This window comes from Phyllostomus discolor, chromosome 5, assembly GCF_004126475.2.
Source record: "Phyllostomus discolor isolate MPI-MPIP mPhyDis1 chromosome 5, mPhyDis1.pri.v3, whole genome shotgun sequence".
NCBI lineage: Eukaryota > Metazoa > Chordata > Mammalia > Chiroptera > Phyllostomidae > Phyllostomus > Phyllostomus discolor.
In genome coordinates, this window is record NC_040907.2 from 172091901 (window position 1) to 172118053 (window position 26153).

Consider the following 26153-nt stretch of genomic DNA (forward strand, 5'->3'; position numbering starts at 1 on the left):
CTGGGCGGGAGAAGCAGCAAGTGCGGTCACTCTTTCAGCGGCGACGAGATCGACGGAAGGTGGCCGTAGGCAGTGGGCCTAATCCTCATGGAGCCCCTGTGTGTGGGTCGTCCACAGGAGCTGGGGCCCCATCTGGGCGGCCAGGGCTGGGCAGGGAGGGTGCCATCTGCATGGGGACCGTTCCTCTGGCCCCCACAGGCTGCTTGCTGGCCAGTGAGCTCCTGTCCCTGGGGCTGGTTCGGGCCTCCCTCCCACGTGACTGGTGCTCCCTCTGCCCCGGACCCCCGAGACGCAGGAGGTGCCCATTGCCACCGGAGGTTCTACTGGGCCACCCCCGCTTGAGTGGCTTTTTGCTTTTATTATTCAATCTCCAAAATGTAGAAAAAGTCTTCAACCCAGTTTGACACCCGTTTATGTTGAACCGTCTCAGCAAACGGGGAGCAGAGGGGCACACCTGCCTGCAGTGTGGCCGGGGACGCCGAAGAGGAAGGGCCACTCGCCTGTCACGCGAACACGAGGGTGTCCGTCCTCTCCACCCCTGGTGACCAGTGAGCTGGAGTACAGCGGCAAGGCAGGGAAATAATTAGATGTGTAGCAGCCGGAAAGAGAGAGGGAGAGCTGTCTCTATCTTCACACCATGTGATTGTGTGCACACAAGTCCCCCAGGGACCCACTTTTAAAAAGTCCCCTCCCCCACAGAGAGCTGCTAGGACTGGTAGATCCAGAGCCGATGCAGAAAGCTCAGCTGCACACACGCACAGCTGGGACACGAGACTGGAAGCACAATGCAATTTACATACTATAAAGAAGTCTTTAATAAATGTGGTCAATGAGAGTTCAGACTTCTCCCCCCAAAATTACAAAGCGTTGCTGAGAGAAATGTTAAAAGAACTAAATAATTAGGTGAACTGTTGCCTAAGTGTGTGTTTTCCTCCAAGTCCCCCAGAGTTTAGTGTAACCCCAGTCGAAACCCAAGCGTGCTTTGTGAGGACAACGGACCAGCCTGTTTGAAACCCTGACGCAGAAACGCACAACGTCCAGAGGAGCCCAGAGACCGTCTCAGAAGACGAGTCTGACTTCGAGGCCTGCCGTGCAGCAGCAGGAGCCGGGACGGTGTGGTCGGCACGGCCAGGTGTCAGTGTGGACCGATAGGGCGGACAGGAGGGCGACAGGTGGCGAGAGAGGGCTGTAGTGGGGACCCCCTCACCCCCCACAGCTGCTGGTCTGGAACCGCTGTGCTCTTGGAAGAGAAAGGAACCCCGTGACTGGCCACTTTCCCATGTTGGCGGTGCTGTGGCGTCCCCCCTGCGCCCCGGCCCCGGGTTTGGTGTTTAACTGCCGTGCAGCACGGCGTTGGAAGGACGGCACGCGCTCTGTTTGACCTGCCTCACAGGCGGACGCTGGCACGGCGTAGGTGTTCGGATCTACCGCCGTAGGCGGGGCTGCAGTGGACCCCTTCAGTACCTGTCCTTGTTCCTGCAGCGTGAGGTGCACAGGTGCCGCTGCTGCCGTGGGAGGGTCTGAGCATCGCTAATGGTGGCAGGCAGGGCCCGTCTGTCGGCCGGAATGCGGAGTGGCCGTCCCACCGGCCGAGTTCCGGCTTCTCCACGTCCTGCCTGGCCACCTGACCTTCAGTCTGTCCTGTGTACCCTAGGAGAGTCGGCACGCTGTCGACTCTTGGTTGCCTGAATTTGCATGCACTCATTTATAACGGGGTGGATGTTTTTGTGATTCCAGTCTTCTTCTGTGATATGCCTGGACATGCTCTCGGACTCTGTGTTTTTGTTTGTTTTTAATTAACCTTTTCATCTACTCTGACGCTTTGAGCAAATTGACTAATACTTGGACTTTCTGGGTATTTGAGTTACAGAAAAATAGAAAAACTTTAGTGCTTTTTCTTTTATTTGTACCAGGGATTTTTTTAAAAAAAAATTGACTTATGAAAGAGGCACTTACTCTAACGTGCGAAGCTGTGAATTAAAATCAGGCTTTCAATACGTGCTTTATCTGTGCCAACTGTTTCTAATTACTTATGTAATGATATGGAAAATTTAAAAATAATTGTCACCAATTTTGGTATATTATAAGCCAGACACTTATTTTCATGGTAAAAGGCTTTAAATGTTCTCATGTTAGTGCATTACTTGTTTTTAGATGACAGTTTATAAAGATAGAGGTTTTGAGAGACGTGTAATCAATGCACTTGTGCAACGTAAGATTTAGTCAATCCTATTAGAAAATGTAAACATTATAGAACTTTTCATGTGGTACCCTGTTGTTCTCATGTATTGTTTACAGTCTTCTATATGGAGATTCTTAGCTCATTAAGGAATCAAGAGTGTTTCCTACTTGAAAAACTGGTGGTAAATTTTAATTTTGAGTGTGAGTAGCCTCGTTTTAGAAAACAAAGGAGAGGTTGGGAACGGGTTCCCAGTCCCACCCACTGTTTCGTGTCTTCATTAATGCCTTCTTCGAGTTCCGGTGAGATCCACGTAACACAAAAACGCAACATTTCAGCATCTTCGAGCGCACCGTTCCCTGCACACTCTTCGCACGGAGTACACTCGGTGTGTGGAGAACATTGTCTAGTTCCAGACCATTTTCAGTCTAATGTCTAAAAAGATTTACTTCTGTGCCTGTCTTGGGCTATAAAGGAAATCCTGTGATCTTTTCATTTTACCCGGGGGAGCTGGTGTCCCTCTCCAAACCCGGGGTCCTCATGTGTAAGCCACTCGATTACACGACACATGTCAGAGCTGGGAAAGACGTCTGAAGCTCGGAGTGCCCGTCAGCTGCGGCCTTTGCAGTCTTCCGAGAGCTGTTTCGTGGGCCCCTTTCCCTCCTCGGGACTGCGCTCCGCACACGTGCAGGCACTGACCCGCGGAGCCCGCAGAACCGTGGCCCCCGGCGTGTTTCTGTCCCGGCGCAGCCCCGAGGCGTCGGTGTCCTGGCCCTGGTCCGCGTCCCTGACCGAGCCGTTCTGTTTCCGCTGTGACCAGGAAGCTGACGAAGGTGCTGCGGAACTACGTGGACAGCGCCGAGAAGCCGGGCGTCGGCGAGCAGCTGTACAAGGCCATGAAGGCCCTGGAGTACGTCTTCAAGTTCATCGTGCGCTCCCGCGTGCTCTTCAACCAGTAGGTGCCGCGGCCGGCGCCCTGGGGGCTCTCCGGAAGCCCCTCACGGCCTTTCCCTCCCTTCTCCTGCCCGCTTCCTCTTCCCCTTCCTCCTTCTCTCCCTCTCCTCCTTCTCCTTCCTCCCCTCGGTTTCTCGGGCGCCAGGGTGGCGGCAGACAGCTGTGCCGGGCTGGGGCTGCCCACGGGGGAGCCAGCCCCGGTCCCGGGTCAGCAGGTGTCCACACTGTCCACCAGAAGGCTGTCCAGTGCTTCAGAGGCAGAGCCCGGTGTGTCCGGGGCTTCTGGGGTCCTTTCCCGTGGGCCTCTATGTGTCAGGTGGCGCCAGAAGGACGCACAAATGGGAACAAGCCAGCCACCCCGGGGGAAAGCCACCCACGTCAGTCAAATGGCCTCGCCCGGGCAGATGGCAGGCTTCCTCCCTGTCCTTCCTCCCTCCCTGTCCTTCTGTCCACTGCGGTGTCATTTCCAGAGACACGTTCCCACACAGGAGGGTGTCAGGCTGGGTGGACGCTCGGTGGCTTTAGTTCAGGGGCGCTTTACGTGCCGCCTGGATGGCTTTGGGAATGGGTTTGGAACTTTATAAACTGAGCTGGTGCGTTTAGGACTGCGCTGTGGTAGCGAGCGTCGACATGTGTGTCCGTCTGTAGACCAGGAGGTGTGCCACAGTGAAAAGCACTTGCCACTGGCCCGCGGCAGTGAGCTGCGAATGCAGTGGCGTGGGGAGGAGGCGGACCCAGAGCTGGGGCGCTGGCGCTGGCGCGCCCGCTCGTAGCCTTCGGAGGACGCTGCGTTGGGTGACGTGCGGGAGCAACACCAGTGCGTGTCGGTTCTGCAAGGCCCACACTTCCGTAGGGAGCTCTGAACACAGAGAGAGACAGAGTCCGTGGACCACGTCCCTTGGAATCAGACAGCCGTGTCACCTTGTACCAGCCTGGCGCTCCGGAAGCCTCAGCGAAAGCTGGGGAACGGGCTTGAGCCAGTGGGCACCTCCTTCTGTTCCCAGCACGGGGTCTTCGTTCTCCTGGGGCAGCCTTCTCCAGAAGGGCCCGGGGGAGGCGGAGGTGTTCAGAATCCAATCCAGTGCACGCCCCGGCTCCCAGACAGCCAGGGGAACCCGTCGTTGGCCTGCGTGGAGCTGTGCCGTCACACACGGGGGTGTGGCTGCCGATCAGTGACTTCAGTCCCCGTGTCGCTGGTCAGAGGGTCCACTGCTCTTGTTCCGCCGGAGTTCTCGTGATGACAGCAGCAGTCGTGACACCGCGCTTTTACGGACGGAGGCTCAGGGTCTGAGGGCGCTGGGCTCTGATCCTTGGCTGGAGTGTCAAAGACGCGCTATTATTTTGTTTACTACGGGTAGGAACGAACCTTGATTTGGATGGAAGCCTTCTCTTTCCTTAAGGGTCAGAGCCATTGACTTCGTCACTCTCAGATGTGAAAGGTTTTATTTTCCTGTATTTTATTTTCTTCAGTAAAATTAGTTCTGTTGAAATGAACTTGCCACCTTCAGCCTTGGTAGTGCATGCTTCCCTAGTAATTTTTTTTAAGATTTCATTTACTTATTTTTAGAAAGAGGAAGGGAGGGGAAAAGAGATGGAGAGAAACAGCTCTGTGTGGTTGCCTCTTGTGCGCCCCCTACTGGGGACCTGGCCTGCAACCCAGGCATGTGCCCTGACTGGGAATCAAACCGGCGACCCTTTGGTTCGTAGGCCGGCGCTCAATCCACTGAGCCACACCAGCCGGAGCAGTTGCCCCACTCATTTTAAATCTTTAATTGCACTAAACCAAAAGCTACACTCGGGTGCGAGGATAACTTGAAAGACTGGAACGGTCAGGTGACACGTGACTGATTTGGCCTTGTTTCCTTTGAAGAAATGATCCTGGACAGTTTGTGATCAGTGTGACCTTGAATCGGGGCGGGCTGACGCGGGTCCCCTTTCTTAGCTCGCTACCCACGCTCCCTCTCACTCAGAGGTCAGCATGCAAGAAGCGTGCGCGGGCCGGAGCGCGTTCCTGCTGGCGCAGTGAATGCCGCAAGCTCACACTAAACAGCGCCGCTGGGGAAAGACGGCCCCCGAGTGGACTGGGAGCAGATAATATCCGTCTCCTCCCTCTCCTTCCGTCTCAGCGTGCGGATGGCCTTAGAGATAGGATGAAAGTTCTCGAGTCTGACTGCAGAGTGGTTAGGGATATGGCTGGCCGCATGTCTCAGGAAAGCCTAGAACCTTTATCAGACGAGGTTTTCCTTCCTGTTTTCCTTCCTTCCTTCCTGGAGGACGAGTCTGGAGCTCTCGCCCTTGCCCTGCACTTTCCCCATGGCCTCGGCCCCTTTTATCTTCCCGCCCCCATTCCTGAGGGTCCTTCTTCTCCCTCATGGCCCCGAGGGGGCTCCTGCCCCTCCTGGCATCAGGACTGCGTTCCTGGCAGCGGAGAGGGCCAGGGGGAGGGGGAAGGGCTCTCCCAGCCTCTCTTCCTTTAAAGCGCTCTCCCCGGTCCCTGCGGAGAGTCACGTGCTCTCCCGTCACCCAGAAGGGCGTCACGGGCGCGCCCCGGCTGTGGAGGGCTTCGGAAGGGATTTTTAGACGGGCTCACAGATGCTTTCCACGGAGTCAGAGTTCCTTAAGTAAAGCAGCGAGTGTGTGCGGCAGTAAAAGATGCCGGATAGGCAATTGGCACACCCTCCTTCATTCTTCTCACCCGGAATTCCTGTTGCCGGACAGCTTACAGCGTCCCTGACGTGGTTGGGGTTGGGGTTGCTACCCCCTCCTTCCTCGGGCTTCTCAGAGTCTTCCCTGTCCTGTTAGCTCGGGAGTCAGAGTCAGTCCCGGAGACTCCTGGCCGCAGTGTCTTGGCTTTATGTCTCTGGAGCCCAGAGCCCGGAGTGACCTGTGGGAGGGAGGTGCCCAGCACACCTTCGTCTGGGACCCCGGAGGGGCCCTGCGTCTGGCCTCCTGAGGACCGCCTCTGTTCTCGGGCCTGGCAGCAGGCCGCTGGCCCCGGCTGTGGCCCTGGTGCCAGCCGCTGTCCTGGAGGGGCCCCGGCAGGAGGCAGGCCCGACCCCAAATGGACGGTGTCCCTTCCTCCCAGAAGACAAAAGGGATAAAGCGGTCAGAACGAGAAGCAGCCGTGGCAGTGCGGTCAGCTCACAGGACACAGCCGTAGCCACGCTGCGAGGAGAGGGTGCTGCTCCTCACGTGGGAACCTGCAGTCTGAGCCTGCAGAGCGGAGGTTTAGAGTCTCAGGGATCCTGTGGTCGGGAAACCATGGCCCTAAAGTCACGGAGGACAGGGCCACAGACGTCCGTCACGTCCTGTTCTCTCCGGCCGGCGCCCCGCTCCCCTGCTCCCCCGCCCCACATTCAGGGGCCCTGCGTCGGGACAGCAAGGACGTTTGCTCTGGGTGGAAGGAGACTCCTGTTTAGTCTCGGCTGCCCCGAGGGAAAGTGGCCCTGTGCCCTTCACAGATGTCCACCCGTCTGGCGCCTGACGAGGAGGCCCCAGTGTGCTGTCCTCAGCGGTGGGGGAAGGACGGGTCCCCGGCTCCCCTCTTCTGGGCCGCAGCACATCCCGTACCCCGGGAGGGAGCAGCTGTGCTCACAGCTGGAATTGACAGGCGCGTTTTTCTTCTGGCCGTTGGAGTCCGCTTCGGAGCTCTTTTTTCCCCTTTTTCTTCTTCCAAAATGGTCTGCTGTCTTTTCAGGGAATGTAGCAGCTCTGTAGAACTCCAGGGTAATTGACGGTCGTAATTAGTCTTCTGGAGAACAAAGAGGTGGAACTCGGGAGGTGAGGACACTGAAGCCTGGCATTGTTATCTGCTGGCTGTCACACCACGCCTGTGGTCTTGCTCAGGAAGGGCATTTTGTTTTGAAGTGGGAACAGCAGATTGAAAGCTCTGGCCCAAAGACGCCGGGCTCCCGGGGAACCCCGGACAGATTCCTGACAGCAGTGGGGTGGGGGGTGGGGGCGCTCTTCTGGTGGTTTTTGTTCGCCTGTGCCTTGTGCGTGGGCGGATCACACTCACTGGAAAGCCGGCAGACGCACGCATCTGATCAGACCTTCGGAGTGAGATTGCCAGAGCTCGTCACCGCTGTGTTCCCCTCTGCGTCTCCATGCTCTGTGGAGGCTTTGCCGCTTGTCTGGCGTCGGCGTTGTGCATAATTAGTTATTGATCATGAGTAAGCTGCCGCAGGGCCTGTCATCTTGCCGTTATTTCCCCGGGTAACGAAACTAAGATGCGGGTTGTAGATAAAGATCTTGTCCTTCCTTGTTAACGAATACTTACAACATGACTGGGGTTTATTCGTCTGTGTGTGTGCGTGGACCGCCTCTGGCTTCCTCCTCCTCCTCCTCCCCCCTCCCTGGGGGCCGGTGGAGGGCCTCTCTGCCCTATCTGGTGAAACCAGGAGGGGAGCCCGGGAACACCCCCCTTTCGTTGCAGAAAGGGGCCTTGCATCATTCATTCCACCTTCGTGTCCGGAGGGTATTTCCACTTCCGGTGGAATGCCGGAGGGGCAGTCCTTTTCTTCGCCAGATATGATTCCACCCCCTTTGCATTCTGTAATTTCTGGCGAGAAGTCTGCTCTCACACTCAGCATTGCACCGTAGAAAGGACTGGTGTTTTCCTTTTTCTGTAGCTGCTTCTGCAGTTTCGCTCATTTTCTGTGGCTAGGAGGTTGGCAGTGTTACTGTGGATCACATAGGAATACTTTGCTTTTTTATTTATCCGACTGTCACCAGACCGCTTCCACACCGGGGCCGGCCCTGCGCCCCGTGGTCCCGGACCTCTCCGGTGTCAGGTGACCTCCAGGTTCTTGATCTGCCCGGGCGAGATTTCCAGGGCACATTGGCGCGAGCACACAGCGAGTGTTACTCAGGGGGAGAGAAAGAAGGAGCTGGGGGGCCGCTGTGAAGAAGTGGGAAGAACACGTCCCTGTGGGCGTGGTTGGTTCATTCTTGGGACTTGATGTGTTTTCCGGGGGGTGGGGGGGGGGCAGTTGTCGCCAAGCTTCGTGGCCCCAACTTTTGGCTCTGCCTTCTGGCTGGGAGGGTTGAGTTTCTAAAGGTGGTCCCTTCCTGAAGTGTCACAGAGTTGGTCCCAGGCCCCTCCTACCTGTGGTGTCAGGTTTCTTGGTATCGTTGGTCTAATGTTGGTCTAATGCGCTCTGGGGCGGGCCTCTGGTTAGTGTCACTTCCTAGATTGTTACTTTCGCTGGAATTTTTGCTTGTTTGTTTTGTTCCGGTCTCCCTGACTAAGGCAGTCGGACCAAGGCAGTCGGAAGCACTTGCCCTTAGGTGTCTTTGGTCGGGGAGTCCCGGTCAGCTGGCTGTTAGTGGCTCGGTGGTTCTGCCCTTTGGCTCGGCCAGCTGTCTCAGCTTCCTTTTTCCACCAGCCGGGTGTCTCCCGGTTTCTTAGGAGCCTGCCTCACTCTGAGGGGTTTTCAGAGCTTCTCGAATTGTGGATGGATGTCTCTTACTAACACTGGAAAACTCACGGCCGTTATCCATTCTAGTGTCACATTTGCTCCATCGCATCTCTCGCTTTCATCTGAGATGCAATTATGTGTATTTTCGACCCTGTACCCTACGTACCCCTGACACCTGCGTTCTCCATCTCAGGGTTTGTTTCTTTTCCTGTTGATTGGCTTCCGTTTCATCAATTCCATCTTTTGCTCTGTCTAATCTAAATGCAACCTGTATAATGCATTCTGAATTTTAGATATTGTGGCTTATAGTTTTAGAATTTTCGTTTGATTTTTTCCTCTACTAAAATTTTCCATCTAATCATCTGTTCTCTCCATCGCTCTATATTTCCACATTCCCATCTTTCCCTTTCTCTGCCTTTTCCTCTTTGTTTTAAAATAATATAATAATTATATTTACTTGGCATTCTAGTCAGCTAACGGCAGTGTCTCGATCACCTGTGGGTCTGTTTCTGTCGGCTTCTTTTCTTCTTCGATGTGTAACTGGAAGACACCGGCGTTCGGGCTGCCTGTCACTACCAAACCCAATAAGCAGTGACAGTGATTGAATCTTTTATAGGCGCTTTATTCAGATGGCCGGCGATCCGAAAAGATGGTGGGTTCATACCCTAACAAACCATCTTGCTCTTTCTTTCCCGGCCAGATCTTTTATAAGGGGGTTGGGGGAGGGCAAACAAGGTGTCAGTGAAAGCCTTTGGAATTCAACAGCTGTCTCCAAGGGGGAGGGTAGTCGCCTGCTTCTTCCTGGTACAGATGTCTCCAGGCAAGGTAATCTCCAGCCAGTGCCCCAGGAGGTCAGCTGCTTATTCTCAGGGGCCAGGATGGGCCTTATCTGTAGTTACTGAAACAAAAACTTAACGTACACATTACTTGCTAGATTTATGACTATGTACCTTAAGCTAAATTTTCCCAAGTCTTAAGCCCCTATCAGATGGGGCCATTGGTTCGGTCTCGTGCTGTGCTCAGTGATTTTTGCTCGAGTGCAGGACCGCATGCGTGTGTGTGTGTGTGTACAAAGCTCCAGGTGACGCGCCCTGCTTTAGGTGGCTCGTCCTTCCCCTCGTAGGCAGAGAACAGGGGCGACCCCCTTCCTCTGCAGAGGCTGCGCTGCGTCCGGGCTGCGGGCCGCCCTGGCGGGCCTCCGCCTGTGTTAGTTGGCCTCTGGTTCTCCAGGGTTACCAGCACGGACGGAGTCTGCAGTGTGGCCTGGGCCCTCTCTCTGCCCTTTCCAAACACCGGTCATTATCCCTGGAGACAGATGAGGACTCCACTCTGCTTTATGGAAGTTTTCGTTTCGACTCCACCGACGCCAACCCCTTTTTGAAAACCCTTTGCAAAACATACACAACATTGCAATTCCCCAATTTAGACAGAGTTTGTTGCTTCGTAGTGGAAGTGATTTAAATAAAAAATCACCTCTAGGGTAATTAATTATCTCTTAGTTTACAAGATTTTCCTTTGTACATAAGTTTTCAGGTATGGTATACTTTTAATTGGGCAGGAAACTAGTCTATATTAATAAAGCACCTGAGTTGCAAGATTTTAAAATGCAAATGCGTTGCCTCTTAGTAACACAGCAACTTGAAGTAGCTGAGTAGCTTGAGTAGCTATTCATTATTCATTATTAATGAATAATTCATAGCTGAAACTTACTTACAATTAGCAATGTGTCTTTGCATCCATGCGTCTGACGCGCTACCTCCTCATTACCCAGGTGTGGAACACGGTCCACCTCTTAAAAGTTTTCCCATCAGCACCGATTCTGTGGCGAACAAGTTTGTATAGTATCATTTCTACAGTAGTTTTGAACTTGCGATATCATTTTCAAATGGTTATAAGATTGTGTTACATTTGGGTGATTCAGTGTCTTTGTGACTCAGCATCAAATCACGTGACACCGTGGGTTTCAGACACCGTCGGGAAACACACCAGCATGTCAGTGATGCCATGCGTGTGGGGTCGAATCACAGCTGACTTTCTCCACCCTTCCTCCCTCTTTGCCTTCCTTTCCTTTCCCTTCCTTCCCTCCCTTTCCCCGTGTTGCTGACTTACAAAATGCACTACGTTACAGTGAGAAAACCAAACCCTAGTGGGATGAAAACCTCAGCTTCTCTGAGGCGGTGGCCTGTCTCTGTGGGGCGGTGGGGGGCAGAGCAAGGTGATTTCTAAGCCCCACCCCCCACCCGAGTTTCAGAGACCCTTGAAGCTGTTCACAGTCTATCCTGCCACCCGAAGGCACCTCTTGGGGGTGTGGGGGGCCGTGGCGGAGGGGGCCGGGCACTGCCGCGTGCGCCCCTGCGGCGGCCGGCCCCCAGCGCGCTCTGTCCTCCGCAGGCTCTACGAGAACAAGGGCGAGGCCGACTTCCGGGAGTCGCTCCTGCAGCTGTTCCGCTCCATCAGCACCATGATGAGCAGCCTGTCGGACCAGACCGTCCGGGTGAAGGTAGGCCCTCCTCGCGCCCCGGCTGCGCCCAGGGCCGCAGGTGGCGCAGGGCTCCGGGCACCCTGCGCCGCCCTCACCTGGGCGGCGGGCCGCAGATCGGCTCTGTGGAGAGCCTGGCCTGTGCGGGGCAGGGCGCTGTCCGCCCTCTGCAGGGCTCTGGAACCCGGTGTGGCTGTGCCTTTGCCGCTCGGCCCAGAGGTTCTGACCTCGCTCTCTGTGCCCGCGGGGAAGCCGGGGGGACTGGCGCGGTCGGGTTGCCCAGCATCGGGGCAGCGGTGCCCCAGCAGCCTCTGCCAGGCCTCCGGTGCAGCCCAGCACACGGTGTCCCGTCTTCGTCCTCCGGGGCACCTTCCACCTGCGCAGGACAGTGGGGTGTCTGCGCTCCCCTGTTCCCACTCTCCTCGCCCCCTGGGATGGCCTGTTCCCACCCTGCTGCCCCAGGGGAGAGGATGCCTGAAGTCTCCCGGGGCCTGAGCATTCTTCAGGGCCTCCCTCCAGGCGTGGCCGTGCCGGCACACCGCCCTTGCTGCGGGCCGACCCCCTCCAAGGAGCGGGGTCCTCCACGGGACAACCTGTCACGTGCCCCCGTGTCTCCCGGCAGCCGCCTCTGCTCCTACCTCCCCCTTCAGTGTTCTTTCAGGCTGTCGTTTCGGAAAACGCCCCGTCGTCTTACAAATGTTGTGGGACAGCGCTTGCCCGGCCCGAGAGCTGACCCCTCTCTGGAGCAGGGGTGCGCAGGTGCGGCTCCTGCTCGCTGGGACCGGGAGCTGGCGCAACTGAACGTGAATCGCGTGAATCGCATGTGTGTGCGTGTTGTGTACATTCTCACCTCTGTCCCGTGTGATGCACTTGGCATTTTTTGTTCTCTTCTAAACATCTTTCGGTCTATTCCGAACGACTGTATGCCACTAAAAACTACTGGTGGACAGACACTTCCTGACCGTGACCGAGCCTCGGCCCACGTTTGAGAAACACGGCTCTTTGACACGCCTTAGGGTTCTTGCCCACTGCTCCAGCCCTGTGGGGCAGGCGAGTGTCCTTCCTCTCCCGCGTCCGTCCGCCGGCCCGTAAGCTCTGGGCCCCCGGCACTCAGGGGTCGTCCCCGCGGCCCAGTGGATCGGACCGGGGAGAAGCGGGGTTGGACTCAAGGACCCCGCCCCCCAGCCCTGCCACTGGGCTCAGCACCCGGATGGCGAGGGTTTGGCTGCCTCCTGGGGGTGTCCCTGGGGTGCTGGCCTTCCTGTCGCTCCCAGTCTCCCTGTCTGGTGGTGCCACTCCTGTCCCATCGTCGCCGGAAGGGCCTGTGTTGGGAACGAGCTGTGCTGTGCTCACAAAGATGCAGCCGCCGGCCGAGGGTTGCCCGCTGAGAAGGGTGACTTTTATTTCCATAAAAATAATATCCTGACTCGAAATGATATTATACTTATTCGCCTTAAATCGTATCCCAAATTCTACCTCACCGGTTTTCGTTGCTTTTTGACTCTTTCTAAGCTGCCATCTGGGACACTGCCCCTCCCAGGTCTGTAAGTCTAGAATTCTTTTATTTTTGTCCTCAGGGTAATGTGTTAGGGACAATGCCAAATAAGGGCCTGAAATTGTACAAGGATTGCCTTGCAGGGGAGGGAACCGGGCGTCGCAGGTGCCTTCCGACTGGACGGCGGGCTCCCTCTCGGTGGCGCCCCTGCCCCCCCGGGCCCGCCACCCCCGCCGTGTCCCGGCCGCCTTCGGGGCCCCAGGGCCGTGCAGTCTCGTCAGGGCCCCCAGAGGCAGTGGGCGCTCACTGTGCACCTGCCCTCGGTTCTTCACGTAATGGGGGTCCTGTCAGAAAAGTGGAAGTCCCGAAGTCTAATTGAGAAACAGAAGGATTTCTTGTCATCCCCCCGCCCCCACAGAGGTTGCGTTTTGTCTGTGGAAGCGTCTGCTCGTGCTGCTCCGGGCTGTCTCCCGTGTGTGTGTGTGCGCGTGTGTGTGTGCGCACGCTCGTGTGACGTACAGGTGCGTGGTGAGTGGGTGCCGGTGTATGTGCGTGGAGATGGATGGGTGCTCACCCCAGTGCACTTCAGCAACTTTTGTTCTCTGCGTGCATGTGTCTCTGCGTCCCTTCCCATTTTCCGGAACGTGGTCCGTAAGGCCACCTACTACCTCGTGGCCGTTACCGCACCCCGTTGAGCGTGTTTCCGGTTTCTGGGCACCGAGACCGTGTCTCGTCTTTGTTCCCAAGAGCCCCCTCGGCTGAGCCCTCTCTGGGCAGCGGGCCCTCGTGCAGCTGCCTGGTCGGTTGGCAGGAGCTCTGACGTGCCGTGGGGGTCATGGCCGGGGCCGTGAGCACCCCCGGGACCAGGGATGCCCTCTGGGTGTTGTGCTCCATGCGACCGCCCGGCCTTGGGGCCAAGAGCCCTGGTTCCGTCTGCGATGCTGTTCTGCTCTGCGCCGAGTGGGACTCGGGGACGCGGCTGCCGCCTCGTGCGGCTGGGAGCCAGCCCCCCTGCGGGAGCCGTCTCTCTGCGCACATCACCTCGGCTTCTCCTGGCCTGGGGCCAGCGGCCGGGTCAGGCCCGGTGACGAGAGCCCTGCGGAGCCCCCCCTCCACCTTCAGCCCAGACCGCCGGGGCATGGAGAGGCCAGCCCCGAGGGGTGTGGGGCCTCCGCCCACCAGCACGCAGTCTGGAGAGACCGGGTGGCACCGGAGCCACGAGGGCGAGCAGCCCAGGACTGTCTTCACTCCCCGTCTTTCCCCTCTTTCCCGGACAGCTGGGGGCGCTGTCCATGTGCTCACTGACCCCGGGGTGACTTTGACACCGGCTGGGGCTGTGCCGGCCGGCCTCTCCTCCCCCGAGCGGGCGAGGGTGAGGTGGCGGGGATGGCGGCCTTCCAGGCCGTGGCATCTGTGCGGGGGAGGGCTCGTCCAGCCAGAGCATCTGACAGCCGAGCGGGCTGGCAGCTTGGGCGAGAATCAGCAGCCAGCCAGTCCTTCTGGAGAGTTCTTCCGCTAACACGGAGAGGAGAGGGGGGGCCAGACTTCAGGAAGCGAAGGGAGCACACCAAGCTCGGAAGGGGTGACAGTCCCCTGGGAGTGCTGGGACAAAGGCCACCTGCTCAGTGGCTTCTTCCAGGCACAAGTCCCCTCACCGCTGATTCTGTCGGCGACGGGTTCCGGGGAGACGGGGACTGGCTGGCGTGACTCACAGGCTGTGGGGGTGGGTCTGATGTGGGGGGGAGGCCGGGGGGAGGAAGGGGCCACAACCACCTCACGGTCTTCGGTCGAAGCAGCCGTGTGACGGAGACGCCCTCAGAAATGGGCAGAGCTGGGCGGGAGGCAGACGCGGGGGCGGCGTCTCCGGAGACAGGGACCCCCGTGAGAACCTCCGCCTCCCCGCCGCCGCAGGAGGCCTGTCCCTGTGCAGCTGGCGCATCCGTCCTCCCTGGGGGCTTGTCACCCACTCGGGGCGTTCTCACCACGTGTATCCCCCGCCACTTCTAACCTCACGACCTTCTCTTACAACCTTCGGACCACGTCCAGTTTCTGCCCCTTGTCCGGAGTGTCCTTAGCGCCGCCGTGGGCTGGCGGCCGCTGGTGGGAGGCGCGGTTACGTAACACGGTGGAAGCTTCCCGAGAGATTGGGGAGCGCTGGCCGGCCGGCGGCTTCTGTCCAGATGGCGGTGGAGCCGGACGTAACCCTAATCCCCGGTGGCTGCGCCGCCCTCTCAGGCCTCAAAGCCTTTGATGCCGGTAATCTCCTGTGATCCTCCCAGCGCGCCGCGGGGTCTGTTAACAGTAATGACGAGAAAGCTTTCTGAAGGCACGGGCAGAAAACACCACCCCGTGAAGTCTGCGTTTTAGTGGCCGAGTTGTTGATGGCCACATTCATGCCCACGTCCCGCGGCTTTTCTCTGGGGTCATCAGATTGCAGCTGCCCGAGGAGCCCCTCCCGAGAGGGGTCTGGGGAAGATGGGGGGTGTCTGAGGGCCACCAACAGCCTGGCCAGCCAACCAGGGTCTTCTGGGGCGAACAGGGCGCAGCCGAGTGAGACCCGCGAAGGCTCACGGGCATCCCCTTGTGGACGGGTATTTATGCACGCACCTGCCGCAGGCCGTCCTGGGTTCTTCTCGTGGTTTGAGTTTCTGTGGGTTGAGGCCTCTGGATGACAAGTGGCAGAAGCCTCTAGTGGCATCTAAGTAAATGGAGAGACACTTTCATGTTACAGGTAAGGGGACTCAGCCCTGTCAGACAGAGGTCAGTTCCTTCCACACCAGTCTGCACATTCAGTGCCACGTGGGTCGGTGTCCTGGCACGTTACCTGGGGGACACGGGCAAGCGGGCTCTGAGGCCGGAGGCGTGGCACACACAGCACAGCGGTGAAGGGGCTCACGGCCAGGGCGCTGCCGCTGCTGGGCGTCCGGGGTTACTGGGACACCACGGTCCTCTGGTCACCCAAACCCAACTCCCGGTAGCGCCACACAGAAGGAGAGGCACGGGTGTGCATGAAGGGGGTTCGGCCCCAGGGAGGCTCGCTGTGTCCGGTCCAGTGGCGGAAGCACAGCCTCACCCTGGGCCCCGTTCCTTCTTTCTGTTCAAGGGGAAGGGGTCGCTGCGGGCTCCCTGTTTTCTCACTGCGTGTGGTCCTGGAGGACGGGGAGTGACTGCCTTTCTCCTGGAGGCTGCCACCGTCCTCACAGAGAGCCCTGACGGGCCTGCTTGGACAGGAGGCACACTCCCTCCACGGGGAAGGCTGGAGGAAGTCAGGAAGGGCAGGCGGGGCTTCCTCCTGCTGTGAGTAGGGAGAGGCCAGCAGCAGCTAGCTGGGGGGGCTGGCCTGGCCTTTGGTCACAGAGCGGAAGCGCCAGCGCATCTGTGACCTTGTGTGACCGGTGCCTCTGCCGTCCCTGGCCCGGACTGCCGGGCACACAGGCTAAAGCCAGCCTGCAGACCCCTAGGGGGGAATGAACTGTGTCTGTGTACTTGTTGATGAAGTCGAGGGCTGTATGAGGATTCAAATTTCAGAAGCTCTCAGATCGTCACCGCTGGGCCGTGGGGAGGTCACAGCAGAGTGTGTTCAGGGGCGGACCCGGGCGCCGAGGGGCCCCGGGAGGGAGGCGCAGCCCGAGGTCCCATCCCGCGGCCGCCACTGGCCCCACGGCATCCGTCAGCGGTGCTGCCGGCGCCGAGCCAGGCGGCATAATTCCGGGGAGCAGCCGAGCGGCATTCGTCTCCATGAGCTGTGGCTGTGACACTTTTATAATTCAAGTAGAGTTATTTTCCTCCCCTGAGAAATCCTACACGTTCAGCACGGTGCATTGCATTTGGGTGGAAGTAAAGGGCAAAGGAAAAGGCTATAAAAGGCACATCTTATTAAAACACAGCAGGTTCCGGCCCTGCCCGGGCAGCCTTTAGGTGCCGTGATGGATTCCTAGGGCCACCACTTTTTTTTTTTTAGCCTACATTGTCTTCTCTCCAGTATGAATGGTCAGGGAAGAACAGCAATCCCAGCATCTGATTGGGTCAAACGCAGGAAGAGAGGAAATCATTTTTGAAAGTGACATTTTCATAGGATTCCCAGACATTGTGCCGTGACACATTTCATGGGGTCGCCATTCCAGATTAAATGCAAAGGTGCCGCCACGTCTGAGAAACCAGGTGACGGTCACGTCTTCCACTGTTTTTCTTTGAAATGATTCATTTTCTACTAAAACGGGGCACATGCTGTTCCCACAGCCGTTGGTCAGGCTGGTCCTCTTGCGTGGTCCCTGGGTTTGTCACCACTGCTGACGCATTGCCATTGCTGCGTCCTTTGGAGGAGGCGTCTGTTACCCCGAGATCGTCTGGCCAATTACGCGGTCCCCCCGCTGGCCCCTTCTCCTTGCTGCCGCCGTGGTTTCTCCAGGCCCATAGGATGGACATGGGGGTGACCCAGTGGCTCAGCAGACGGTGGGTGAGCTCCAGGTTACAGGACGCCCTTCCTGCAGTGTCCCCTTTGGGTGCGTCTAGGCCGGGAGTGCCGGGCACTCACCCTTCCTGCCTTCCCGCCTTCCCGCCTCCCCTGCAGCAGCTGGCGAGGTCGTCCTGGGGCCGAGGGCTGGGGGGGAGCTGGGCGCTCTTTGCGATCCCTTGCTAAAACTTCTCTGTCATGGTTTCCGTGGCCTCTATCTTGAGTGAACAGAAACTGCAGCGGGGCTGTTTTTAAATGGAATTTGTGTTTATTGTGGTGGCTTCTCAAAGGCAGGCAACAAAAACGCACGAGGTACTGCCAAGGAATGCACGTGAGCCTCCCACTCAGAGATTCCCTGTCGCCAGCCCTTCGGTCACGATCGCTCCTGAGCGCCTTGCTCCTTTACGGTGGCGTGTTTGCAGTGAACCGCTGATAAGTGCGTGGCCAGACCCCCCCCCACTCGCCCCCATGGGGAGCATCTTCCCCTGTGAAGGGGTAGCACCCTTTCCGGGACACAGGGACCTGCTGGGTGGGTCAGGTCCCTGTCCAATTGGATGCTGCTCAGGTGAGAACTCCCCGGCATTGGGTGACACTGAGAGGCCCAGCCAGGTGGCCGGCAGAGGTGCATTAAGGACACGCACAGAACCAGAGGCGGGACCTCGGTGCTCCGGGCCGAGGCGGAGTCCCTCCAGCTGGCCTGGGGGGCAGGGTCCCCACGGGCGTGCACCGAGTCTGCCGGTCCTCCTCCTGCCCCGGGCACGCACCTGCCCCTCAGGCCTGCCCACCCAACCCCGGACGGCTCCAGGCCTGGCCTCCATGTCCTCTCCATCCCCTCCTCGTCGCCCTCCATCACTCTCTGCTTCCTGTGCTCCTCCCGGTGGCCCTCCCACGTTGGGGTCCTCTGCCTGTTCCTCTTGGGGTGCGGGACTTGTGCACAGACTCCCGCAGATCCCCCCCACCACCATGTCTGCCTTCTGGTCCGCTGACACCCACCACCTTGGGCGGGCCTTCAAGGACGGGGACAGGCAGGTGCCCAGGTGTGCGCAGGGAGTGGGGAGCGGCTGCCTCTGTGGGCGTGGCCAGACGGACCCTTCTTGGGGGAAGAACGTCAAGGCAGCTGGGACAGCTGTGCCATCTGCTCGACGTCATGGAGTTGTCACGGAGAAAGCAGCCCGAGGCGCTTCCCCAGGTCCGTGTCCGCTTCGTGGGTGTGGCAGGCGCGGGCTCAGCGTTTACCGCGTGAGTGCCTCTGAGGCACACGCAGAGGTAGCCTGGCTCGGACCCCTGCAGAGCTGCATGGCAAGGCTCGTGGCAGGCCGTGGATTCGCCCCTGGCCCAGCACCCCGAGGGCCTTGTGGGGAGAGGCGCGACCCTGGACCGGCCGCTGGGCAGGCAGGGGCTGCAGCAGCATGGCGAATGGGGAGCAGGGGGCAGGAGCCCGGCCGCCTCAGAGCCACCCCGGGCCCCAGAGCTGAGAGGGGAGAGGGGTGTTCCGACAGTCAGAGGGCTGCCTCTGGCATCCTGGAGTGACTCACCGAGGAGCGAGAGATGAGTTTATTTTTTTAATCTTAAAATTACATTTCCAGAAAAGGACAAGATCTCCCAAGGAGGAAATAGGGGGGAAATGGACTTTTCCCCTGGGAGTCCCTCCATATGAAAATTACATGAGTTTTCAGAAATTCGATGTCATGAAATTCTTCACTAGTGCTTTTATTTTTGTCACGGGATAACTTTTCTCATTTACATTTTTTAAGTAAAATATGTCTTTAATTGAAAAAGCTTTCCCAGTGTCTGGCGAGTCCTCTCTCGGAGTTCTGTGACTGGCACCGGGAGCCATTCCTTGGGGTGGGGGACATGGGGGAGCCTTTCTAGGGACTCGGGGCGGCAGCCTGTCTCCCCTCGGGGTGCCCTGGCCGGGCGGAGGAGGGACAAAACACGAGAGTGACAGCCTGCCTGTGGGAAAGGGGTTCAGAGGAACCAGTGGCCGTTTCCCGGGTGTGTGTGGAGGGCGGGATGCGTGGGGGACTGCATCGTCATGTGACGGGAAGGCGGCCCTGTCCCCCCGCACCCTGTCTTTGTCACTTCCGGGGTCCCGGTGTTCCTTGGTGGCCCCGGGGGGGGGTCTGCACCCTCCTCTTCGCCAGCGCCCTGCAGGCTGCTGAGCCTCGTCTGGGGGAGGGTGGGCAGGGTGGGCAGGGAGCCCTGGATCGGGTCCGGGAGACGCCGGGCAAGGCGTCTCCTCTGTGGTGGGTCATCCCCAGACTCGGGGACCGGAGCCCCTGGGGCCTGAGGGCTCGGCCTCACCCTGCGCCCCGAGGGCTGGCGTGGGCACAGCTGGCGTGGGCACGGAGGGCCCGTTCACCCTTCCTCACGTTTACAGACGGCGGAGCGGAAGCAGCACGCCGTCCTTGTTTTTCCCGCTCTGGCAGCCTCCGTCTTCGTTTGGAGCCTTCGATCTACTTGAACGATTTTTGTTTACAGCCCCTCTTTCAGAAAGCCGAGTAAGAGTCGAGGTATATCTCCCATACGTTGAGATGCCCAAAGGCCACCTGTGCAGCTGGCCCTGCTGTGCCGGGTGCTTCCGTCACGTTCCCCCCCACACCCCCTTCGGAGGGAAGACCCCAGGTCCCAATGCCTGTCTTCCCTTCTCTCGTCTGGAATCGGAGCCGCGGCAGCCCCGGGGCCTCCAGGCAGAGAAACCCGTTACTGTGCCGAACTTCCTGTTCCCGTCTGTGGAGCCCGGGAAAGGGTGGAGACCCTTCCGAGGTCCCCTCCGCACTTGGGGATCCTTCTTCTGGAAACGCCACGGTCACCTCTTTAGAGCGGACAGTGACCACCGGCGAAGCCTCGTTTGAGCAGGCCTGCCTGCATGGCCGGCCGCCGGCACCGGGAGCTAACGCCCTTTCGGTTGCCCGGAGGCGGACGTGCGTGCGATGGTTGGTCTTTTCCAAGGGCCGTGCCTTCGTGGGCTGAGTAGCCGCAGCTCCTCACATTCGTGAAGTGTGGCGTCTAAAATCTCTTCTCTAGCTCGTTGTTTTGGCGCTGTGAGGTGCAATGGAGCGAGGCCTCCTTCACGCCCCACTTATGCATAATCTGGGATCGCCCCTGCCCGGCTGGGCTGCCGGGCTCCTCGCCAGCCGGAGGAGCGAGGCTTGGGTGGGCAGAGCACCCCGTAAGCCGGATCGGGCCTGGCTGCATGCCAGCACTTTGAACAGAGCAGAAGAATCCTTTCCGGCGCCCGTGCACCCCGGTCCACCTGCACTCTTCCTCCCACCCGGTGGCCTCCGGGGGCTCCCGAACGGAGGGGGTCAGGTCTCCCCCCATCCAGTGATCCGGCGCTGGAGTTCCGAGTTCTTGCCGACGGCATGCTCAGTGGGGCTGTGACTCTCCTGTGGGAGCCTGAGAAGAAGAGCGTTTCGTCTTTTGAGAATTCGTCGTCCCCCCTTCAGAGGTGTTACCAACCTCTCCCCCACGCCGCAGCCCCCCGCGCCAGGGTCTGGCGCTGTTTGCTTTTATACTCAAACTGGCGCGTGCTGTCCGAGAGGCTGAGCCTGTCTTCCGTGCGCTGAGTCCGCTGCACCTGCACAGTGTCCCGTTCCCGGGGGCGGGGGGTGGGGGTCGAGTGCCGGGGCCCAGAGGCTCTCCTTGGGAGCCGAGGGGGCGTGTTCTCCCTGGAGGGGCCCCTCAGAGGCGCCTGCGGCCGTCCGTGGTCACCCCGGACCCCCAGCCTCTCTCTAACAGCCCGTTTTTGATGCCGGGCTGCCGAAAGTCGGTTTCGCTTACTCTGCGTCTGACTTTCCGCTCTTCTACTCAGTGATTTACTATCTGTGAAACGACGCCTCCGGTCCCGTGTTTGTCCTGGGCGAGGATTGCGCTGACCAGCCCGCCACCTGCCCGGCCCCTCTCGCGCCCCGCCAGGCTCCGCTCATTAGCCGGTAATTGTTTCCGTGACCTCCCGTCCGGCCCGCACTCCCTGTCAACCCTCGGCGCCCCAGCGGGGCGCGTAAATGAGGTTTTGTCATCTCTGCGAATTAAACGTGTCATCTCCGTTTGAAATGTTCCTGAACCCTTGGTGCTCTGGTTTGGCAAAATAAATACTATTTTCAGAGGCTTCTCGGACCCCATCCACTAATACTGTATTTCCTTTATCGAGAGAGAGAAGGGTTTCATGAGGCGTGTGACGGACGCCCCGCTGGCGCCCACCTTCCTGGGAGCCGCGGCTGTGGGCCGTGGCGCGGTCCGCTCAGTGCCCGGCGCTCCTGTGGGGCCCAGCTCGGGGCCGTTTGGATCGTGTGAAGCCTCCGGCCTTGATGCTTCCTGCGTCCTGCGTCCTGCGTCCGGGGTCCCCAAGTCTGAGAAAGGGCGGGTCCCCAGACTCCCCTCCCCGCATCAGATCCAACGCAGGGGTCAGCGTGTCCTTGTTTCCTACCTGTCCTGGCTCATTTCTTCTCTGACTTGCCAGCAGGCATCTGTCACATGGACCTGGCTTGGTTGTCACCTCCGAGTGACAGCGGCTTTGATAGCCACGCATTTCCTGTCCGTAACCCAGGGCTGGGGGAAATGCCTGTGTCTTGGTCTAGCAGTTTAGGGGTCTTTTCAGTTCTTCCGCACTGCCTGAGACACACAGAGTCGTGCCCCCTTGGGACTGCTTTCCAAAACCACTTTTATTGGGGGGCGTTCCCCTTGGGCAGTGCACCCCTTGGGCGGTGTCGGCTGGGAGAGTTTCCAGAAGGTGCGCATCCTCTCGGGACAGTGCCCCCCGGAATCTGAGCAGCCATCCCCCGGGCGGCCCTCCTTCTGCCCCCGTGACGCTTGGACACGCGGAGGCTTTGTGCAGGCCAGCAGCTGGCCCGGAAGAGGGGAACAGGAGTCCCGGCCCCTCCCTTCTCCAAGTTGCACCTTTTGCTATTTTAGCTCCTCCTTTCTGTCCGTCACCGTGACGGGCGCTGGCGCCGTAGGCCAGGGGACGTTAACCGCGGTCACGAGGACGAGGTCTCCTGGATGACACAGTCCCCCTCCTCAGCTCGTGGAGGTGCCGTCACCGCCCTCCCCGGCCCCGTGAGGGGTCTGCCTGGGTCTGCATCAGCGGGAGAGCACACAGAGGCCTGGGGGGAGACTCGGGGCTGACAGCAGCCGTGTGTGCCGGGCTCCTGTCCCCTCCACCCCTGCACGTCCCCTCCTCACTGGCTGTGAGCATCATCAGCCCCCCCCGGCCCCCCACTCTTCTGAGTGCCCTCTGGTGTCTCTGCTCAGCCCCACAGGGGCCGCCCGCCCCCGGCCACGCTGTGCTCGTGCTTGCCTGGGCGTCGCTGCCTGCTGACACTTTTGTCCCTGGTACCCGGTGCTCCGTGCTGCTGTCCCCAGGGGCCTCCGCAAAGCTGTGTGTCTGTCGGACCCCGGTGAGCAGGTGTGTTGGCAGCGGCCGCTGGCTGGCCGGCTGGTCTAGCAGACCGCAGCTCTTGGCTGCCAAGTGCTCGGCCTGGCACGCCACGGGCACCCGTACCTGTGATGGATGAATCCCTGAGCTGGAGCTGACTCCGAGCATGCTCCTGCGCTGGCCTCCACGGCGGGTGGGACACCTGGCTGTCACTGTCTGGACCCCCCCCACACCGGCCGGGCCCCCTGCTGGGCCAGGCCCCCCTCGCTGTGTGGCTGGAGTGTGTGTGCCCAGGGCCTAGCGCCCGCTACCCCCTTTGCTTCGGACCCCTGACCTGACCACTTCGGTCTGAGGAACGGTTGGCGATGGAAACAGGAGTCAGTCACACGACAGACTCACCAGGTGAACTTCGCAGCGAGGAGGGGTGCCTCCTGCGGCTAGCTAATACAGCAGAGTGTGGTGAGGTGAGTTCTCCGTGTGGATGTGATTGTACGTGAGTTCCCTGTTCACTCGTATAAAAGGCTAAATGGAAGGTGATGAGTGGTTCTGTTTTCTGTGTTTCCTAAGGTGATTTCTTCTTCTTCCAAATACATTCCTGCGATACGTAGGAGAAAAAGGAAAACCCGTTAAAAGTTACTTAAAACCTTGCAGTAGCTGTCAGAGCTTTGGAACAGGGTAGTTTTCTGTCCTGTTGTGCTGTTGTGACGACAGGCGAGAGAACGTGAGGAACGTTTCCGTGGCCTTGTTGACCTGGGGTCGAGTTTGCTACACGGTCTCCCGATCACAGCGCTGAAACTGCTGGCGTTTGTCCTGAGCAGGATGACGCGTTTTTAGATCGAAAAGGTATCAGTGCAACCACAGACTCCCAGGTCTGTGTCAGGTCTAACCTGCCCTTGACCAGGCCCCAGAAGTTTGTGCCGGGCGCTGTCCGTGGTGCTGAAGGGCGGGCCAGGCGAGGGCGGCCCTGTGCGTCCTCCCGGGGAGGACGCTGAGGAGCGGGGTTGGTCCCTGGAGCTTTAGGGTGAATCCTGGTCAGGACGGAGGGGGTCCTGGAAGAATCCTGGACTTGTGTTCCAGAGCTCAGTTCAGGCCGGCCCGAGGTGGGAGGGAGGGGCTTCTTGAGTCTGAGGGCATCCGGGGAGCTTTGGGCAACAAACTTTATTTGAAGGAAGCATTCCCCATCGCCTCCTCTTCGGTGACTGTTCTGTGGGGTTTGGGGTGGCAGCCAGGTGTTTGCAGCGTTGGTCTGGTGCATCGGGAGCAGCAGCACGGAGCTGGAGTCTGCATTCTTTAGGGCCGTCTGTTTCAAGGGGAACCCAAGTCGCTTTGGTGTTAATTGGTCATTAGAGAGATCAACGACCCCTCGGGTGCAAATACAGATCTTGGGGGCGAAGGGGGTGTTTCACGCTCAGCGTTTCCCTTCCTCGTCCTTTCCACGCACCGATGTGCTTGTCAGACCTCGGACCTCCGCAGACCCAGCGCTGAGTTCCTTCCTTTGCTGGAGACCATGTCGTTTCGTTTCCCGGTGAATGCAGCGGTCATCTGTAAGTTCCTTTTGTAGGTAATACCGCGGTTTCTCTGGTTCCGTCTGATGCGTGCTTCGCAAACACGGGGTGGGAGCCGGCAGGGTCCCTGTTCCCTGTGTGGCGGCTGTAGGTGTCATGGTAACACCGTAAGTCTGAGCTCACTTGCTGCCAGCCTGTGGCCTCCGGGTGCCTCGGCTTCTCCTCTGCCTCGGGGCCAGGCACCCTGTGGAGTCTCTCAGACTGTCAGTCAGTCGGACGTTGGTGCTTTTGTCTTTCTCACGTGTTGTCATTGCACTGTTTCCTGTCCCTTCCCCAGATTTCCCCTTCCTTCAGCCGCTTTTGGAAGTGGCCCTGTCTTCTAGAGCAAAATACTGTTTTGTTTTGTTTTGTTTTTCCAGATTGCAAACAGGGATGTTGCTCCCAGGTCTGAGTTAAACATATCTGTCAGAGAGGATTAAAAACTATTAACCTGACTACTGTTTATACACACAGCAGATACCTCGGCGTTATTTATTGACTTTTGCCCGGTTTTATGTATTTCGGTGAACCCTCGCTTTGGTTGAAATTAATCTATCATTTCTGTTATTGCATCTGAAAAATAGCAACAACCATGGCCCTTTCCAAGTAACTCCAATTTATTTGAACTGCATCCAGGAAAGAAAACATGAGAGGAACAGTCCCTTCCTTTAGTGGTACCTGGAAAACAACCGTGGAGCCAGGTTTTGGGAGAGTCAGTTATAACGGTTTTCTGGTGCCTCTCCTGTGACTGCCGTGTCTAGCACCGTCCCACGGCGGCGGCATTGGAGTCTGAGAGGGACGGGGAGCCCCATGTCCGCCGAGGGTCGGCGCCGCCCCGCCCTCAGTGGTCAGACCCACTGAAGAGACGAAGAAACACCTGGTGTTGGAAGGTTTCGGCCAGAGGGTCCACATCCTTGCTCAGCAGTCCTCTTTGGGGTTTAGCATATTTTCCAGTTAATCAGCACATTTTGGTTGAATCAGTGAGTGAATGAGTGCGTGAGTGACTGAGTGAATGAGTGAGTGAGTGAGTGACTGAGTGAATGAGTGAATGAATGACTGAGTGAATGACTGAACGAGTAAATGAGTGAGTGAGTGAGTGACTGAGTGAGCGAGTGAGTGAATGAGTGACTGACTGAGTGAATGAGTGAATGAATGACTGAGTGAATGACTGAGTGAATGAATGAGTGACTGAGTGAGTGAGCGAGTGAATGAGTGAGTGAATGAGTGACTGAGTGAGTGAGTGAGTGAATGAGTGAGTGAATGAGTGAGTGAGTGAATGAATGAGTGAATGAATGAGTGACTGAGTGAGTGAGTGAATGAGTGACTGAGTGAGTGACTGAGTGAATGAGTGAATGAATGACTGAGTGAATGAATGAGTGACTGAGTGAGTGAGCGAGTGAATGAGTAAGTGAGTGAGTGAGCGAGTGAGCGAGTGAATAAGTGAATGAGTGACTGAGTGAGTGAGTGACTGAGTGAGTGAGTGAATGAGTGAGTGAGTGAGCGAGTGAATGAATGAATGAGTGACTGAGTGAGTGAGTGAGTGAGTGAGTACCGCAGCATCACCAGCCAACTCGCAGGAACTGTGACAACCAAACCACGGAGTTCTGGAATTCGTAGCCTCTCTCTCACCCTCATCACCTGGGTCCCCCCGTGGCATCCTGCCTCCTTCTTCAGGGACCCCAGAACTGAGGACTCCGCCCCAACATCTAAGATACCAGGAAGGAAAGGCCCCCCGGAGAGCAGGACGCTGGGCTGGCTCCCGCCTTTGCAGGCCGTGGGGATCTTTAACGAGGCCGGGGTGTGCGGAGGGGCGGGGGAGGGCCCTCGGGAGCCGAGGGGTGACGATGCCCTGGTCTCCGGGAGCGACGCTGCCCGGCGCTGGCGTCTGGGGACAGCGATGATTAACCCTCCCCCACCAGCTTTTCATGTGGAGGACGAGGCCGCCTGACCTGCAGAAGAAATTTTAATTACCTAACCCAAAGCACTTTGTAAGGTTGGCAGCATTCATAAATATTCCCCGTCGCACATCTGAGTACATTTTTTTTAAAAGTTATTAATTTCCGTGTCCATGTTTTGAATTCTCTGACTTAAATAGTAGGTGTTTGCCGAGGCACGGATTGGACACGGCACTCCGGAAAAGAATGGGAGCACACATTCAGGGTGGCGTTCCGAGACGGTGCCCGGGGTCGAGGACACGGGGGTGGCTGCCCTCCCTGGTGTCCTTGGACTTCTGCCTGGCTCGATGGTATTGC

General features: G+C 58.4%; 1 protein-coding gene across 3 annotated transcripts in view; it reads left to right on the forward strand.

Annotated features, from left to right (window-relative positions):
* The window catches only part of DOCK1 (dedicator of cytokinesis 1), a 341306-nt gene that overhangs the window by 81524 nt on the left and 233629 nt on the right, over positions 1-26153 (forward strand). For all 3 annotated transcript variants that reach the window (XM_028512883.2, XM_036027442.1, XM_036027443.1), the window contains exons 22-23: positions 3000-3134; positions 10945-11053. In XM_028512883.2, coding sequence (XP_028368684.1) covers positions 3000-3134; positions 10945-11053 — 244 coding nt within the window. The remainder of the gene's footprint in view (positions 1-2999; positions 3135-10944; positions 11054-26153) is intronic.